This window comes from Erithacus rubecula, assembly GCF_903797595.1.
Source record: "Erithacus rubecula genome assembly, chromosome: 13".
Classification (NCBI taxonomy): domain Eukaryota; kingdom Metazoa; phylum Chordata; class Aves; order Passeriformes; family Muscicapidae; genus Erithacus; species Erithacus rubecula.
Genome location: NC_136665.1, coordinates 12,096,639 through 12,112,073, shown reverse-complemented (window position 1 = coordinate 12,112,073; position 15,435 = coordinate 12,096,639). Strand labels below are relative to the sequence as shown.

The 15,435-nt window shown below is 44.5% G+C and overlaps 2 protein-coding genes across 4 annotated transcripts in view; both read right to left on the bottom strand.

The window, feature by feature from the left end:
- PXK (PX domain containing serine/threonine kinase like) overlaps positions 1 to 9,516 on the bottom strand; it is a 33,619-nt gene extending 24,103 nt beyond the window's left edge. For both annotated transcript variants that reach the window (XM_079316697.1, XM_079316698.1), the window contains exons 1-2: positions 9,282 to 9,516; positions 292 to 342 (exon numbers count right to left, since the gene is read on the bottom strand). In XM_079316697.1, coding sequence (XP_079172823.1) covers positions 292 to 342; positions 9,282 to 9,383 — 153 coding nt within the window. In that variant the 5' untranslated portion in view covers positions 9,384 to 9,516. The remainder of the gene's footprint in view (positions 1 to 291; positions 343 to 9,281) is intronic.
- Positions 9,517 to 11,731: 2,215 nt separating this feature from the next.
- On the bottom strand, positions 11,732 to 14,789 carry LOC306807300 (ribonuclease P protein subunit p14-like). 2 transcript variants are annotated; one of them, XM_079316708.1, is made up of 5 exons: positions 14,679 to 14,789; positions 14,498 to 14,582; positions 13,681 to 13,757; positions 13,019 to 13,097; positions 11,732 to 12,381 (listed from the first exon to the last, which is right to left on the bottom strand). In XM_079316708.1, the coding sequence occupies exons 1-5, from the start codon at positions 14,747 to 14,749 to the stop codon at positions 12,325 to 12,327; spliced, it is 369 nt and encodes a 122-aa protein (XP_079172834.1). In that variant the 5' UTR covers positions 14,750 to 14,789; the 3' UTR covers positions 11,732 to 12,324. The 2 variants fall into 2 exon arrangements, with proteins under 2 accessions (XP_079172834.1, XP_079172833.1); XM_079316707.1 differs by lacking the exons at positions 13,681 to 13,757; positions 14,498 to 14,582; positions 14,679 to 14,789.
- Positions 14,790 to 15,435: the final 646 nt, after the last annotated feature.

Sequence of the window (15,435 nt, the reverse complement as noted above, 5' to 3'; positions counted from 1 at the left end):
CAAACTGGCATTTGAGATTTTAAAATGATGGTTGTACCAACACACAGTAGAAACACATGACAGGCATTTTTCCTGGAATATTCAGAATAGCAGCAGACATCGTGCCTTCTGTAGCTGGCAGCAATACTGTTTTTCTCTTAAGTTTTGACCAAAAGAATTCAAGCACTTCATGTTCTCAACTCCAAACCAACATTTCACTTTCCAGCTCAAATTTTAAAAGCTAGGAATAGGCAATTTTCAAACTCCTCCTAAAAAAAGAATCCTGGTTATGTGAACTATAACATTAATTACCTGCCAACTGTTTTCTGCTGAAACTCCTCTCTGGACACGGATTATGTACTCCTAATAAAAACAAAAAGTCATTAGAAATAAGAACTAATGAGTTAAAGAAAGTTATTGGGCAATTGTTAAAAAATGACAACGAACATTCAAATGCAGAAAACTCAGATCCAGCACCCTGGGGAAGGTCAGAGCTGGGTTTGCTCAGAGCCATCCCTAACTGTTCCACTCTGCTTTCCCAGCATAGAAGACAAGGAGAGCTCCAGGAGCTTGCACACCTGTGGAGCACTTGAGCAGTTTAATTTAGTTAGAAATTTATTAGAAAATGCCAGCAAAAGCACACTCAGCACACATCTCTACCCACAACAGCTGAAGAAACCTCTCTCTCCTCACCTCCAATATCTAACAAGTACCCCCAGGAACTATTGCCACCACCATAACAAAGGAAAATGCCAGTAGATACCCACAACTGCACAGCCTCTCATTATTTTTGTACTAAGAAAGTTACCACAAAAGCTTTGGAATGTACCTGAGTAACTAGAATGTATCTGTTTCTCATGATGCTAATTCTTCATTTATAATGCCTACTTAATGTTAAATATTTACATATTAGCTATGCAGATATATCTAAATCTCAGTGAGCCACTTCTGCATTTTAAGAATTATTCTCCCACCACAATTACATTCATTTCAATCACAATTCTTTTCAGTCTCTTCATTTCAGGTACTGGGAAGTGTTTTCTGGTTTTGTAACTTGCCTTCTGAACCTCACAGAACTAATTCCTCTCTTTCAAATGGAATTAAACTAAAAGCTGTTACACTGAAAAACATAAATATACCATTGGATGTGAAAAAAACAGTGGGGCATATCAGGGAATCCCTCCACAGACTTAAATTCTTATTTAACATCTACAAGTAAGTAGTGTAAATCCAGAATTATGACCGTTCCAGACAAGAGGCAAAGGCAACAATTACCAGCTGGCTTTACCTTGTGTATTCAACCTTACCTAATCCAGACTTTATTCACAAAATTTCCTTCCAAAACCCAGTGCTGCTGAGGCAATAAATAGTATTCAATTTTCTAAAATTCACTTAAAATATCCTTCATTATCAGAGCTCTCAAATACCTGTAGCAAGTTGGAACCACTTAGCCTTGAGAAGAAACAAGACTAGTAAGCATGAAAACCAGAGTGATTTCAAACACTTGTCTTAGCAGCTTAGTTGGTAATTATAGAAATTCACACAAACCAAGACAAATAACTGTAAAATTAGAATTAAAGTGTCTATATTCAGAAAGTCAGCCTCACATAGTCCCTCCATATTCTTTCCTCTTGCCCATTAGAAATCATAATTATGGTCTCTTCCTGCAAAACATGAAGCCCAAAGCCTCATAAATAGTAACATAAATCCACAGAGCTGATAACATTTAACCAGTGTAATTATTTTTGGAAACTGTGTGACAGAAATCAATTAATGGGACACCTGGAAACCCATATTCACCACTAACGTGGCTTCTCCTGTTTTGTGACCATTCCTGCATTTTGGAAAGAGGCTACTTCACACACAGACCAAAAATTGCAGCAACTGCTTATTCATCAAGTCTCAGAGGAACATTGGCTGTTTCTCTGAAAAACCACGCCAGTGATGATTCACCACGTGCAGTCATTCATCTTTTCTAGGATTTTGAAAGAAGCAGAGTTATTGCTCAATCCCTTGTAGCACTGGCTCTTTATCCAATGATTGTCATTTTCTATTGTGCCCCAAGAAAATGCTCCAGGACAGGCAGAACACAAATTCATTAAACCACCATCAAAGCATCTTATTGCACACAACCACACCAGTCAACACAGCTCTTCTGGAGAGCCCTGTGATAAACAACTCAGGACTCAGAGCTCATTCTCACTGTAATATTATATTTAAAAAAACCAAAAAACAAAAAATGCAACACATATTTGGGCTACAACTATTTTTCCCCACACTTACTTGAGCATTTTCCCATCCCACCCATATCTACTTTAGTGGCCTAATGCACTCATCAAGTCCCGTTTTTATGTCACAGGGCTCTCAGCTGGAAAGAGAAGAGCAAACACTCTCCAGGTGTGACCCTAAATTCTGTGTATGGAAAAGCTGCATCCCATCCACAGGCTCTCCATCAGCACTGGCTGTAATGAGTTATTGGCCAGCTCAGCACTACCTGTCAATACAACCAACAAAAAACCCTAAATGATCTTCTGAGGTTGAGGGGCTTTTCCCTTATGCTGATAATGAGATTGAAAGTCAAAGACCAGCAATAGTAGAAAAGCCAGGATAAGAAATAGAATCCCATTCCCAGTATCTGCCATGGCTACACACAATCAGCAGACCACAGTATGCTGAGTTCTAGTGAGAAGTTGATACTTCCTATTGCCTCCTGTGGCAACAAGCTTGTCGTGGGATTATAATTAGCACCACTGATATATGCTTCCCATAGGACCAGAGAAGAGCTTTCAACTTTTCAAGTCTAATGCACAAAAGCCTCTATTACTCTGCCAAATTCTGTCTCAGTTAGGAAAAAAACCCTGAATTACAACAATCTTTTTCTGAGGCAGCCTGATAGTGGGACTGAGACTGTGCCCATAGGAAATAAATGAAAGTATAAGAAAAAACAGAGGCACACTCAGGATCACTTCTGTTTAGCAGCATCATCTAACATAGGAAAACAGAGTGGAAATGCCTTCAGAAAAAGCTAGTAATTACCAGAGTTCACTCCTGCAAACGATTTCAGGCACCAACAATCATGCTCAGAGAGGTCTATGTTCACTACACTCATGTAGAAATTCCCAGGGCATCTTTCACTCCTACATGAATAGCTCAGAGTTTTTCCTATGACTCAGTTTACCAAATAACTTCAAAGGATCCCAACAGCTGCTGGTTGGGAAAGAAAGGTCTCAGCTTGCAGAAGAGAGACAACCTCCCATTCTGCTTTGCCCAGGGGCAGCAAGGTCACTGTCAGCAGAGCCTCCTCCAAGACAGGCCACAAAACCATTCCCAAAACAACCTCCCTGGGTCCCTGCACACAGATAAGAGTTGTACATCCACTGCTCTTCCTATCACTACCGCCAAGCCACTTCACAACACAACCTTGATATTCCTGCAGCAGCTCAAAATACATTTTTAAAGATGCCAAGGAAAGCAGTTTTACCTATGGGATCATTTCCTGGCTGTCAAAAAAAGTGAAAAAAAAAAAAGCTGAAATGGGTGTGGGAGGAGGTTGGGAGCAGGGAAAGATGTATGACCCCATTGCATGCTGTCATTTCCTAAATTCTTCTTCCTACTACTACAGAGCTCTGGATAGAGTTTCTGAAAAGGAATATTTTCCAAATAACCACATGGATCAGTGACGACCACACTGCATTTTTCCAATCCTTTCCAGTAACAGTTTCACACTCACTGCGTGGGATTAATGTTATCCTGAATTTACCCATTTTCATGCAGAGCCAAGATTTAGGTGGGAATTTTTGTTTGTTTGTTTGTTTTTCCCCCCAAAATTCACCAAGATTAGCCCTTGGTATTCCACCACTTATTAAAACATTATCATCAGCAACTCAGAGCTGCACAGCAAAACTTTGTTAACATTCCTGGGTGAAAATTGCACAGCAAAGCACTCCAAATGTTTAATAATTGCTCTTTATCACCATCCCTAGTTTTTGAAACAGGAAGCAAAGGAAACAGGAAAGAAGGCTTTTGCAGAGACAAGATAGGGAAAAAAAGTGATGAGTTAAGAGATTCTTATAATACAATGTAGAGTCTCACAATATTGGGTAATACATTCTGTTTCCCCAAGCAAATAGTCTCTAAATTTCCAGCTCAGGATAGTCAGTGTCTTTTTCCACAGATTTCTCCTTTACATCTGTTTAATCCAACAGGCTTGAAAAGCCAACCATTATAAAGATCCAGGTCACCTTCAGGTCACATCAACTGAAAGTTTGAAAGGGCTTTATTTTATAAGCATTAAAGAGAGGAAAGCCTAATTAAGCATGAATACAATCCCTGCCTAAGTAGGCTGGATTGGAACAATTTCTAGTAAGAAGCTCTTTTAAAATGTTTATTTAGAAAATCTCCTATGCAACAACATCAGGAGAGCTGCTCAGCCTCAGAGGCCTCTCTGTTACAGGGCACATATTTATTTGCTATTGCTCAACCTGCCATTAAGCCATTTGGTAGGAGCAGCAGCAGAGGTTGGTGTTTTCCTGCTTTCCAAACAATCCAGGTGTGTTTGTGTCTGTGTTGCACCACTCACACACTGTATCCCTCCTGTAGTAATGAGTCAGCCATTCAAAAAAGTGAAAGCTATGAAGTAGGACAACTGCAGGGAAAAAATAGGACACACATTTACATGCAATGAAACTTAGTGAACACAAAAAGCTTTGGAGAGAGATGAGAAATCACAGATTGTCAGAGCTCTGCATCACCATGATCTTCACCAGAAAGGCAAATTACTCTCTGTTTTTCAGGAAATACTCAGTAGCCAACAAAAATATTCTAATTAGGGTTTACTAAAGTACAATATGGAAACTCATATTTTGAGTACAATCTTCACAGGACCTACAAATGCAATACTAATTTAGTAAGGTCACCAGTAGAAACCATAAGTTTTGGAATATTGAAAATTAGGTGTGATGGAAGTCATCTTCTGTGAGCTCAGGCTGCAGGAGAGGTGGGAGGGAATCAAACTTACTCAGTCCAGTGGAGGAACTGCATTTCTGAAACCTCAAACAAGTGAGCTATGACACTTCCCTGTGTAAAGCCAAGTCTAAAAGTAACTTCATGTCTGGTTTTGCCCAAAGTGAATGGAGCCTTGAAAAGACTGAATTCCTTGTAAAGCAGATGTACAAAATCTTTTACAAGCTTTTAAACTAAACCCTGCAGTCCTAGGAATACTTGGCTCCATTTTTCTATTTGGAACAACACAGAAAAAGCATAAATGATTTTTCAACGTTTTTCTAATCTAAAAGTCATGAGTGTCAACATTCATCATTGCTTAAGGAAAGCTAAAAACTCTGAAAGATTGTTAGAAGAGGGATTTATTTCAGCTGTTCATTTCCAAATGCCTTTAAGACAACAATGTACTGTACCAAAGCTGGCTGATTCACTACTTCAATTTCAAAATATGAAACACATGAAAAAGGAAAATCACTTCAGAAAATAATTAAGAAATGCTCAGAAGAATATGTACAGCTCACCAGTAGTTTTACTGCTGAATAGACTTGCAGGTACAGACATGCAGTTCTTAATAAGGAAAATGTCTAGGTTATCATGGAAGAAAATAGCATCCTATTTTAGGGCTTAGAAAGAACTCACTATTAAATAGTGAACACACAGATGAAATATTGCATTATGAGGCAAGCTTAACGGCCAAAATTTATTAAAGCTTTAGTGTTGAAATTGCCTCTGTTGTCAGAACACATTTGGCATCAAGATGAGACACTTGCAAATGGCTTAGTATATTGGATGTAATCCTGCTCCTATTGAAGTCAAGGAATGCAATAGCAACAAAACTTCATTTTCTACAAAAGGGTTGGTACACAGACCTACAAAGGGACTGACTCATGGCTGTGGAAAGGTGCCCAACACACCCCTGGAAGTTACACACTCTCTCTCTCTGACCCATTGCTAGTCACAAGCATAAAGAAGGAGACAAAATTAAGCTAACCAGGCTTGCTCTTGTAATTTCAAATCTATTAAGTGAGATGCCATTGGAATGCACCTGTAATATGTATTTTTTTTGGCTTTCAAAATGAAAAGGACTCTGTAAACACCCCACTACAGAATTAATTGTATTTAAGTGCACATTCCAACAAAACTCAGACTCGTTTTAACACACTTAACCAGAGAAACAACTTTGGCAAACATAGAAAGGCATCATTTTCCTCTTCCAGTTATGACTGGAAATAAATACACAGAAAGAAAGCCTCAGTGAACAATTTCTTTGTTGCAATGCAAAAACACAGAGATTATGTTCCAGCTCAGATGTGCTAAATCCAGTAAGAACTTCTGAGCTCCTCTGACTTGAACGAATCCTGCTGAGCCTGTGAGCCTATCAGATAATTTTGCAGTTGGCTACCTAACAATCTAAAAACCCATTTAGGGGGGTTGACATACTCTTACTAAGCAAAAATTACAAATCCTCAAAAGTATATTTTCAATAGTAGCTTAATCCCTTCTTAGGTTTCTGGAAAATTCAGGAAAGAACATAGTAGTTTCAGGTTTTGTTTTCAGTTTTGGTTTTTTTCAGTTTCACCTTCAGCCTCAGGAAACAGAAACTCAGTCTCTGCCAACTACAGTCCTCGATTCAATGCTGTGAAGTTTACACTTACCCAGTCTGTTGTACTAAATTTAAATTAACAGAAACTGCTTAGAACAATGCACAAGCAAACTATTCATTAGACACAAGCTTTGGTCTTCTGTGTGATACTTCACCATGTCTACAGAGCTTTTCCTGAAATTCTTCACCTTTTCCTTAGCTGTTTTTTCAGAAGACTGGCTATTTTCAGCACCAACAGAAGGTTTACATAATTACTAGTTCAGTTGCCATGTTAAAGTTGTACCTAAACTCAGCCTAAGCCATCTTCATATGAGTGCTTTTAGAATCTATGATCTACAGGAAAAAAAATACAAACCCAAGTTTAAAACAACTCTTGCAGTGCTAAAGAACATTATAAAATCTAAATATATACAGCTGACAAAAGAATAGAAATTTTTTTCATGGCTGCTTTTGCTTTACAACAGGCTGAATATAGATCTACATCTTTTGATACCACTTTGAGGTGGAATGAGGAACAAAACTAAAAAGCATTCAGGTAATAATAATCTGCTTTCTTCTAGCTATAATTTAACAAAGTAAAATATAGTCTTCCGGCCCCACAAAAACACTTCAACTCTTATTTCTTAGAAGGGCTTCATTTACACACTTCAGAGACAAGGATTTATTTCTGCAGCTTATTTTGAATCAGGAAAGTTCAAATCAGGGACAGCATCACCCACCAATAAACAAACTATTCAGACACCAGGGACATAAGATGAAGTATCTGAAATGACAGAATAGTCCACTTACATCAAGTAAGAAACCAAGTCTCTGTTAACGGCTTCCTCTATTTTGTTATCCCACTCTGGCTCTATATAAACCATCTGTGCTACACACACTTCAAGCCATCTTTCAGCTATCAACAGGGCTTCTGCAGTAAAACAAACAATTACTAATAGATGTATCTTAGAGACAGATTTTAAATCAAAAGGCATGGTGCTCCAGCATTCTGTTATTAAGAAAAGATCAGAACAAAACTGCTGAGAATTTTTCTTCACACCCATTAGTAACAGAATACAGAGATGAAAAAGGGGGGGGAACATTTGCTATTGCATTCCCACAGACAAGATGACACAAGAAGAGTCTGGATTTAAATAGCTCTTCCAAGTGATCATTCTAAAAGAATTTTGTGACTTTTTCATTTCTAACCAGAATCATGCAAGCCAAAGGAAAGAACACAAAACGCTATTGTCATTTGCACTAACAAAAAAAGCATAATAAGGAAACAAGTTACCAACGAAACTTAATCTGGTCTGCTAACTGGGCAGTATTAGGAGTTACACAACTTCTCACAGAACTTGGCACACCCATCCTTCAGCTATTGAAACAGGTAAAAAGCATCACTCTTACAAGGAAATGAACCTCTTTACTCTTACTTATAAGAAGAGGAGTTGCAAGAATTGAGAGCCACAGCCTGTTGGATTCACAAGACCCTCTAGACAACTTCTCATAGGTAACTTAATTCAGAGAAAGACTGGAACACCAGTAAACGTGAGTTCCTCAGACAAAAAATAAACCTCTTCTTAGGTGTGAATTGTTTATATGAAGAGTATTTAATAAGACAATCTATAAATTAGTTGTATATCCCTAGGTGAACCTACAGGTTAAGGGTGTGCAACAGATGCAAGGAACCAGGAAGCGATGCCAGTGCAGGAATCAGAGCTGTGTAAGGGACATAAGGAAACCCCCTCTGCATGTAAAGCAAGCTTCCCACTAGAGTACCTGCTGCTGAGGTACCTCTGGCCTCCTCTCCAGCATCCCTGCTCTCAGCTGAAGCAGGAATCAGAAATGACAGCCAGTTCTGTGATTCATACTACTGCTTGGTCGTGTCATAATGAAACCCGGGTTTAAAGTGGAAAATAACTGCAAACAGGACATACAGAATTTGGATTATTACTGCATGCTCAAAGACAGTTCTTATGAAAGCACTGTGCATATGTCCTAGGCACCCCAAAAGAATTAATCCATGGCACCCGGGTCACGGAGGGCTCGTTCTGCTGGGTGTCCCCGCTCCAGAGCGAAGCGGCGGCGCTGGGGCTGCGGGGTCTGTGCAGCTCCGCAGCCTGCGCTCAGCCGCACGGCAGGACCCGGAGGCGAACGCAGCCCATTCACGTGTAACTTCATCACAGCCGCTGAAACGCGGCAGCCAGAGTCCGTCCCTGCTCCGAAGGCTGCAACACGCCGAGGAAAGCAGGAATTACAGTAACTCCCAGGGCCTCGCTCGGAGCGGACGGCAGGCAGCGCGCAGCCCGCAGCGGCCGCCCCCGCACCCCGCGGCGGTGCCTCCGGGGGTGCCGCCGGCTACCCCGGGACCCCGCGGACAGCGAGGGGGCCAAGGAGCCCGGCGACCCTCGGATCCTCGGCAGCCCAGCGAGGGGCTCCGGGGCGCTGCAGAGAGGTCGCGGCCCCGCTGCCTCCCGCCCCGCTCCCCTCGCCCCCAGCCCAGCCCGCAGTGCCCCGCCGCGCCCCCCGCCTCCCGCCACCCCGGCCCCGCTGCCGCGGGCTCGGCTGGGGCCCCCGCCCAGCCCCTCTCCCGCCGTGCCCGGCCGGCCCCGCGGACCCCGAGCACCCCCCGGTGCTCCCCGTTACCGGCTCCGTGCCTTCCCTCCCCCGCCCCGCCGCTCCCGCCTGCCCCCGCGGCCCGGCCTGCCCCGCTCACCGTGTGCGAGTGCAGGCTCTGGCTCGCCTCGATCTGCGCTGTCAGCGGCACCGTGTCGTCCAGCAGCACCTTGCCGGCCGGCGGCTTCTCCATGAAGGCCATAGCGGAGCTGGGAGCGGAGAACCGGCGCCGCCAAGCCGCTTCCCGGGGCAGCTCCCGGCGCGGCCGCCGCTGTCAACACGGCAGCGCCGCCGCCGCCGCGGGGCCTTAGCGCCGCCGCCCGCCGCTGGCACCGCCCGCCCACAGGGGGCGCCGCTCCGCGCGGGGCCCGCCCCGGGAGCGCGGGACGGAGGGATGGGGACAGGGAGAGATGGGGACAGGGAGAGATGGGGATAGGATTGGCAAAGGGGACAGGGAGGGATGGGGGACACGGAGGGATAAGGGACAGGGAGGGATGGGGGACACTGCCGGAATAGGGGACATGGCGAGATATGGGACACGGCAGGATGCGGGACACGAGGAGGTTCGTCCCCGCGGGCAATACCGGGGAAAGCGGCTGGAGGGGAGGCCATGAGTGCGGCCGAGCCGCCCCGCCGCCCAAGCCTTCCCTGCCCGGTGCTCCCGGTGGCACCGACAGCGACAGTAACAACTACAGCCCCGGGGGATCAGCCCCGAGACACTGCCGGTCCTCCCAGAGAGACCGGGAAAATCATAAGGGCTGGCACACTTGGTGCTCTTTATCTTTTGGGGTGTTTTGTGTTAATAAAATAATCAGAATATCTCGTATATTTTACTCAATTTCTAGAATTTAGGGTTTGGAGTTGGTATTTTTGGGGGTTTTGGTTTAGTTGTTTTTCAAAACACAGATTTAAAGTTGTTAACAATTGAGTTCTTCTACGTGACTGCAGCAGCATAAGAAACTTTCTATTTGAATACTGCTTAGTGCTTGAGAACCTACAAGTTGAACACCTGTCTGCATTTCCTCTTTTTACACCATCCACAGGAGTTACTCTCACTTAAGATGTTATAAGACTGCAGAGCTTGAAATACACCTGGAGCAAGTGTCATGAACAGCTTCATCTCTGTCTTGCAGCTCCATGATGAGAGGAAAACGGGCTGTGTTGCTGCGGTTCAGCAGCCAGGCTGGAACAGCAACCTCAACTCCCCAAACTACTACTCCTGCAATGACCCAGGAGGTCAGGCACAGATCTGATTCATTGTGTTAACAGGCCTTAATAAGACAACTTCCCACCTGGAGAGGCAGGTGAACAAGGAGCAGGGTAAGGGGGGACCTGCTTCACTGAAGTGTCTGTCCAGCAAAAGCCAGTGACAGGCAGTGACCCGAGGCAGAAGGAAAGGAAACGGGAAGTGAAACAGCTTCTACAGACAAGAGATAAAGAAACCTCTTCCTAACAACTGCTTCCAGGTTACAAACAGACCAAACTCCAAGCTTTGGAAAGAGAAGGCATGGAGTCAAACACTGAAACATTACCCCTCCCTCTGCTCCAGTGTGACCAACACCTGGGGTTAGAGTGCAGCACACTCAGGCAGTGCAGCTGTTTCACCAGTAGCTTTCATCACAGGTTGAGGAGAAACTCTCTTTTCTTAGAGATGACTTCTGAGGTTATTTGCAGCCAAAGAAAAGTTTCAAGTGCATTTCTGCTGCAGATAAGATATGGGGATAATACATGCTTTGCCAGAAAGTTACATGAGCCCACAGTTGGAGGCCTTACTCCTGATTGCCTCTATCATTCCTAAAAGAAATTTCTTAGTGTATAATAATCTTATGCCACTACTAAAATAATTTAACCCAGATGATTTACTAATGAATCTGCCAGAAGTCTAATGAGGTACTTTCCTTGTGGACAAGTAGACAAAGGGAAAGCCAAGTTCACACACTCAAGCAAGGAGAGAGAAGCCATATAGCTAGTGCTCAAATCATCTGCCTTTGCTTGTCTTGCCCTCGGGAGCACAAGTATAGTAAGTACAAGTTGTGACAATGTATTTTTTTTAAAACCTCCTTCAGCCTTGTTCTGGGAGGCAAGTTTCAGAAGAAACATCAGCTGGAGCTGCCATGCAGATTACAACACGTCTTGCAGAACATGTGTACATCCAGTACCTCACTTCTGTTCCACCTTTAAACACAGTACTGTCTCCTCCCCTGGTGCTTGTTGGCAATACAGCTGTTTTGTACAGAAGGAACAAGTTTTAACTGAACTCTGCTGCTGTGGACTGCAATTTTACCAGAAAGAACAGCCTCAGTGTGAGTCCCACCAGCCTAAACTTCCCACAGTGGCAGCACAAAGGCTTGTCTAAATGTGTCACTTGGTCACAGCTAGTACCTAGCTCTGTTGGTTTCATATTGGCAGTGAAACCCATCACAGTGAAACAAGGAAAAGCTCTAATTTTAATGCAGTTCTAGTAAGGTTAACTTTGTGCATGTTGAGACATTTTGAAAGGTTTTTGCTGCAGTGATGTCACATAAAAAGAGAATCAAAACCAAGTGTACATTGGTTCTGGCCTTTATACTGAAGTTGCCCATGATGAACAGCTCTAACTCTCTGGCACCATGACTTTCACCATCCCTTCCATAACAGTTTTCCCACTTTCTCTGACCTGACATGATACAGAAATGTGTGCAACAGAACCCTTCAGTCGTTTCACTTCTGCTGCAGCTGTGACTTCTTCACCAACATACAAAGGAGCTGGAAAACGAATCTCTTGGGAAAGGAATATACATCCTTGACCAGGCATTTTGGTACCCAGAACTGCAGAAATAAGTCCATTGATCAGAACTCCATGGACAACAGTCCTCCCAAACCTAGACTTCTTTGCAAACTCTTCATTTAAATGCAAAGGATTTGTGTCACCTGTTAAATTAGAAAAAGTAACGACATCATTCTGTGTAAAAGCCTTGCTAAGTTCAGCTTTGTCTCCAACTTTTATGTGTAAGTTCTGAAATACGGGATGTCCAAGCAGTGAGATGATAAACGTTGGCTTTGTCAAGGCTCTTTGCTGGAAAATCCCTCCAGAAATTCCACGCCTGAAGGGCCCCAACATTTCCAGGAACTTCTCCTGCATGCAGCAGAACCAACAACTGCATTCAGTCCAAGACTAATTCTCTGCTGTTGCCAGATAATGCAAGTAGAAACGGAGATGTCTAGTTTGGGAAAAGAAAAAACAAACAAGGCTTGAAAAACTAAAGCCTTAAAAAAAACCCACCATCAAATGCTCTCAAAGTTGAAAATACTTCAGTTTTCCTTTTACATGATACATTAAAAACTTAGAGCAATGTCTGAGCAGACTTTTTTCTAGTCATGGCTCCAGAAACAATTCTCAGAACTCATTTTATTAAGCAGCATCCTCAGGAAAAAAAATAAACTCTGGAAGTGCATGTTCATATATGCATTGTTAGACAAGGTCAGTTGAGAGTAACCACTAGAAAGGAAGAAAGTGTGGTAGGGAAAATAAAACCTGGACCAAGATGTGGGTCATAAACAACATTTGCCAGAATTTTTTTTTTGTAGATGTATTAATGACATCAGGACTTGTCACTGGACTGAAACCACAAAGTAATGAGACAGCCACTACTATCACACTGTACAAGACTCATTTTGAGATGAGAACTGCTCAAACACGGGCCACACACCTGCACTGCAAGGCACTTCATTCCTAAACCAAGACAATTTTTGCATCTAAGCTATCTTTCTATGAAAAGGCAGTAGGCTTAGGCAGCCTGCCAAGCTTAGAGCCAGAGCTGCCATCTAGGAAAAGCCACCCAGCCCCACAGACTTTACCTGCAGCACCCGGAAGGCACACCTCCTGTTCTGGTAGAAACCCAGCAAGGTTAGAGCACTCCACAGTTTGACAAAGCCACTAAATAAAAAGGAAACAAAATATATTAATAAAATCTGGGGTTTTCTATTTTTCTGCACCACAGACATCTCAAATAGAAAACACATGATGCAAAGAGTAACAAACCCTCAACAGTTTAACAGCAGGTAATTTCACTAGTTCTAGTAGCAAAACTGTATCTTGAAGGATTATTGCAGTGGCTGAAGTCTCTTATCTTTGACAGAGAGATATGCACTGCAACCTCAAGTTCACTTTACCAGTTCTTGTTCTTTGTGTACATTTAAATCCATTCTTCACCTAAATCACCTGCAGTTGTCATCACCATTTAGAGTAACTGTTCTCATTTAACTAGAGAAAGAGATTTAAAGTCACTATCTCAGTAATGCTTATTTCCTATCTTATAACCATTAAAATCATTCCAGTTTAAAGCAGAAGTAAAGTACTTTGCACAAAGTTACCAAGACTCAGTAATTGTTTTCTGCATGCTGTATGCAAGTATCTACAAGTTAGGCTTAATTCTTTAAGGCTATTCTTAGTTTAAAACTTCTGTTTTCTTACAAAAAATTCTTTCATGGCATGGAAACATGTACTGACTGCACCTTACCTGCTAATTACTCTTAATATGGCAGACAGAGTTTTTTCTTCATATGTTAAGACATCAACAGGCAAAGCTGCTCCAACCTATAAAAAAATGTTTAGTAAGTATCACCCTATGTTCTTATCACGGTTTATAAACAAGTGATTTCACACCAGCATGTTAAGTCATTAAAAGTGATACAGTTACACTCAAAACTCACACAGGTGTTTCAGTTACATCACTGGATTTTAAACAGCACCCTTCCTCTCAGAGCTCTATAGAAGTCACTTTTATTTCCACATTACAGCTGGAGAAACATAGACCAAGAGGTAATGCAACCTCCTTTAATTCAGCCAGCAATAGAGTAAACACAGCAAAAACAGTACTGGGGACTTTCCCATCCACAAAGCTGTTCCCTTCCCACAGCTCTCTTTGTAAAGCCTCTCTACAGCAAAAGCATCAATAACAAATTCTACAAACAAGTATCAAAGAACGGTTTGAGCTGGAAGGGCCCTTACAGAGTTCATCCAGCCCCAGCCCTGCTGCCAAGGCCAGACACCCTCCATAGACCAGGCTGCTCCCAGCCCGGTCCAACCCGACCCTGCGCGCTGCCCGGGCTGGCTGAAGCCGCTGGGCTACGGCCACTGAGTGAACCCACAGCTCCGCCAGGGAACGGCGAGGGGCAACCGGGCACCGGAGGGTCCAACCCCACATTTACCCCGCCGAGCCTGCTCCTCCGGCCCCTGCCGCCCCGCTCGGTCCCGCAAGGCTCTCCCGGCCCAGCCCGGTGCCGGTCCCACCAGACGAGGACAGACCCTAATCCCGGCTCCCATGCCGGTCCCACCTCTCCGTGCAGCTCCCTCAGCGCCGTCACCACGAGCTGCTTGAACTGCGCGGCGTTGGGCCGGGCCCCGCCGTCGGCCAGCTCCCTGCGGGAAGGAGAGCACAGAGGGTCAGGAGGGCTCAGCCGCTTCGGGGGTCCCGGTTCGGGGGGGTCCCGGTTCGGGGGGGGGGGTGTCGCTCACAAGCGCACGCGCAGATAGTGATGCTCGGCCGCGCGCCGCAGCACGCGCCGCTCGAACGCGGCCGCCGCCATTCCCCGCCCCGCCGGGCCGCGCGCGCCGCCCGCCCGCCACTTCTACGGCGGCCGCGCGGGGACAGTGTCGCCATGGCAACCGCGCGGCGCGGCCGGGCCGGGCCCAGCGCAGCCCCGCAGGCGGGAGAGAGCCGGAGCTCTGCCGTGTCTGCGCCGTGCCCGGACAGCGGCGGGCACAGGTAGCCTTTCCAAGTGCTGCACACAAGCTTTCAGCTTCACAAGGCGAACACGGAGCGCTGACCCACAAACAGGCTGCCGGAGACGGGCACACAGAGATGTTCCTTCGCTTCTCCTCCAAACAAACGTGTTGGTCCCGATGCAGCTCCTGGTAAAGGCAGCACCAGGCGCCAGGTTGTTTTTGCAAGGACACACAGCCGAAATGAATTTGAGAAGTGCACAGAACGAGTCTGGCAGCCTGTCTTTGCATTCACCAGTCATCAGCTATTTGAGATAAAATAGCACCGTTTTAGTATCTTGTACCCGCTTTACAGATTGGCACAAAACATATCCTTGCCAGGGAAACAGCAGAAAGGACAGAAGTAGGTTTACTCTGCTGAAACAATTAAACACTATCCTCGAATCCTCCTTGTTTTACCAGGTTACTGGAGGAATTGGCATGGACGGCGGCAGGGTGACTGTGCAATAGCGCAATGCCCGTGTGGCCCGTTGGACTCACGGCCAAAGGC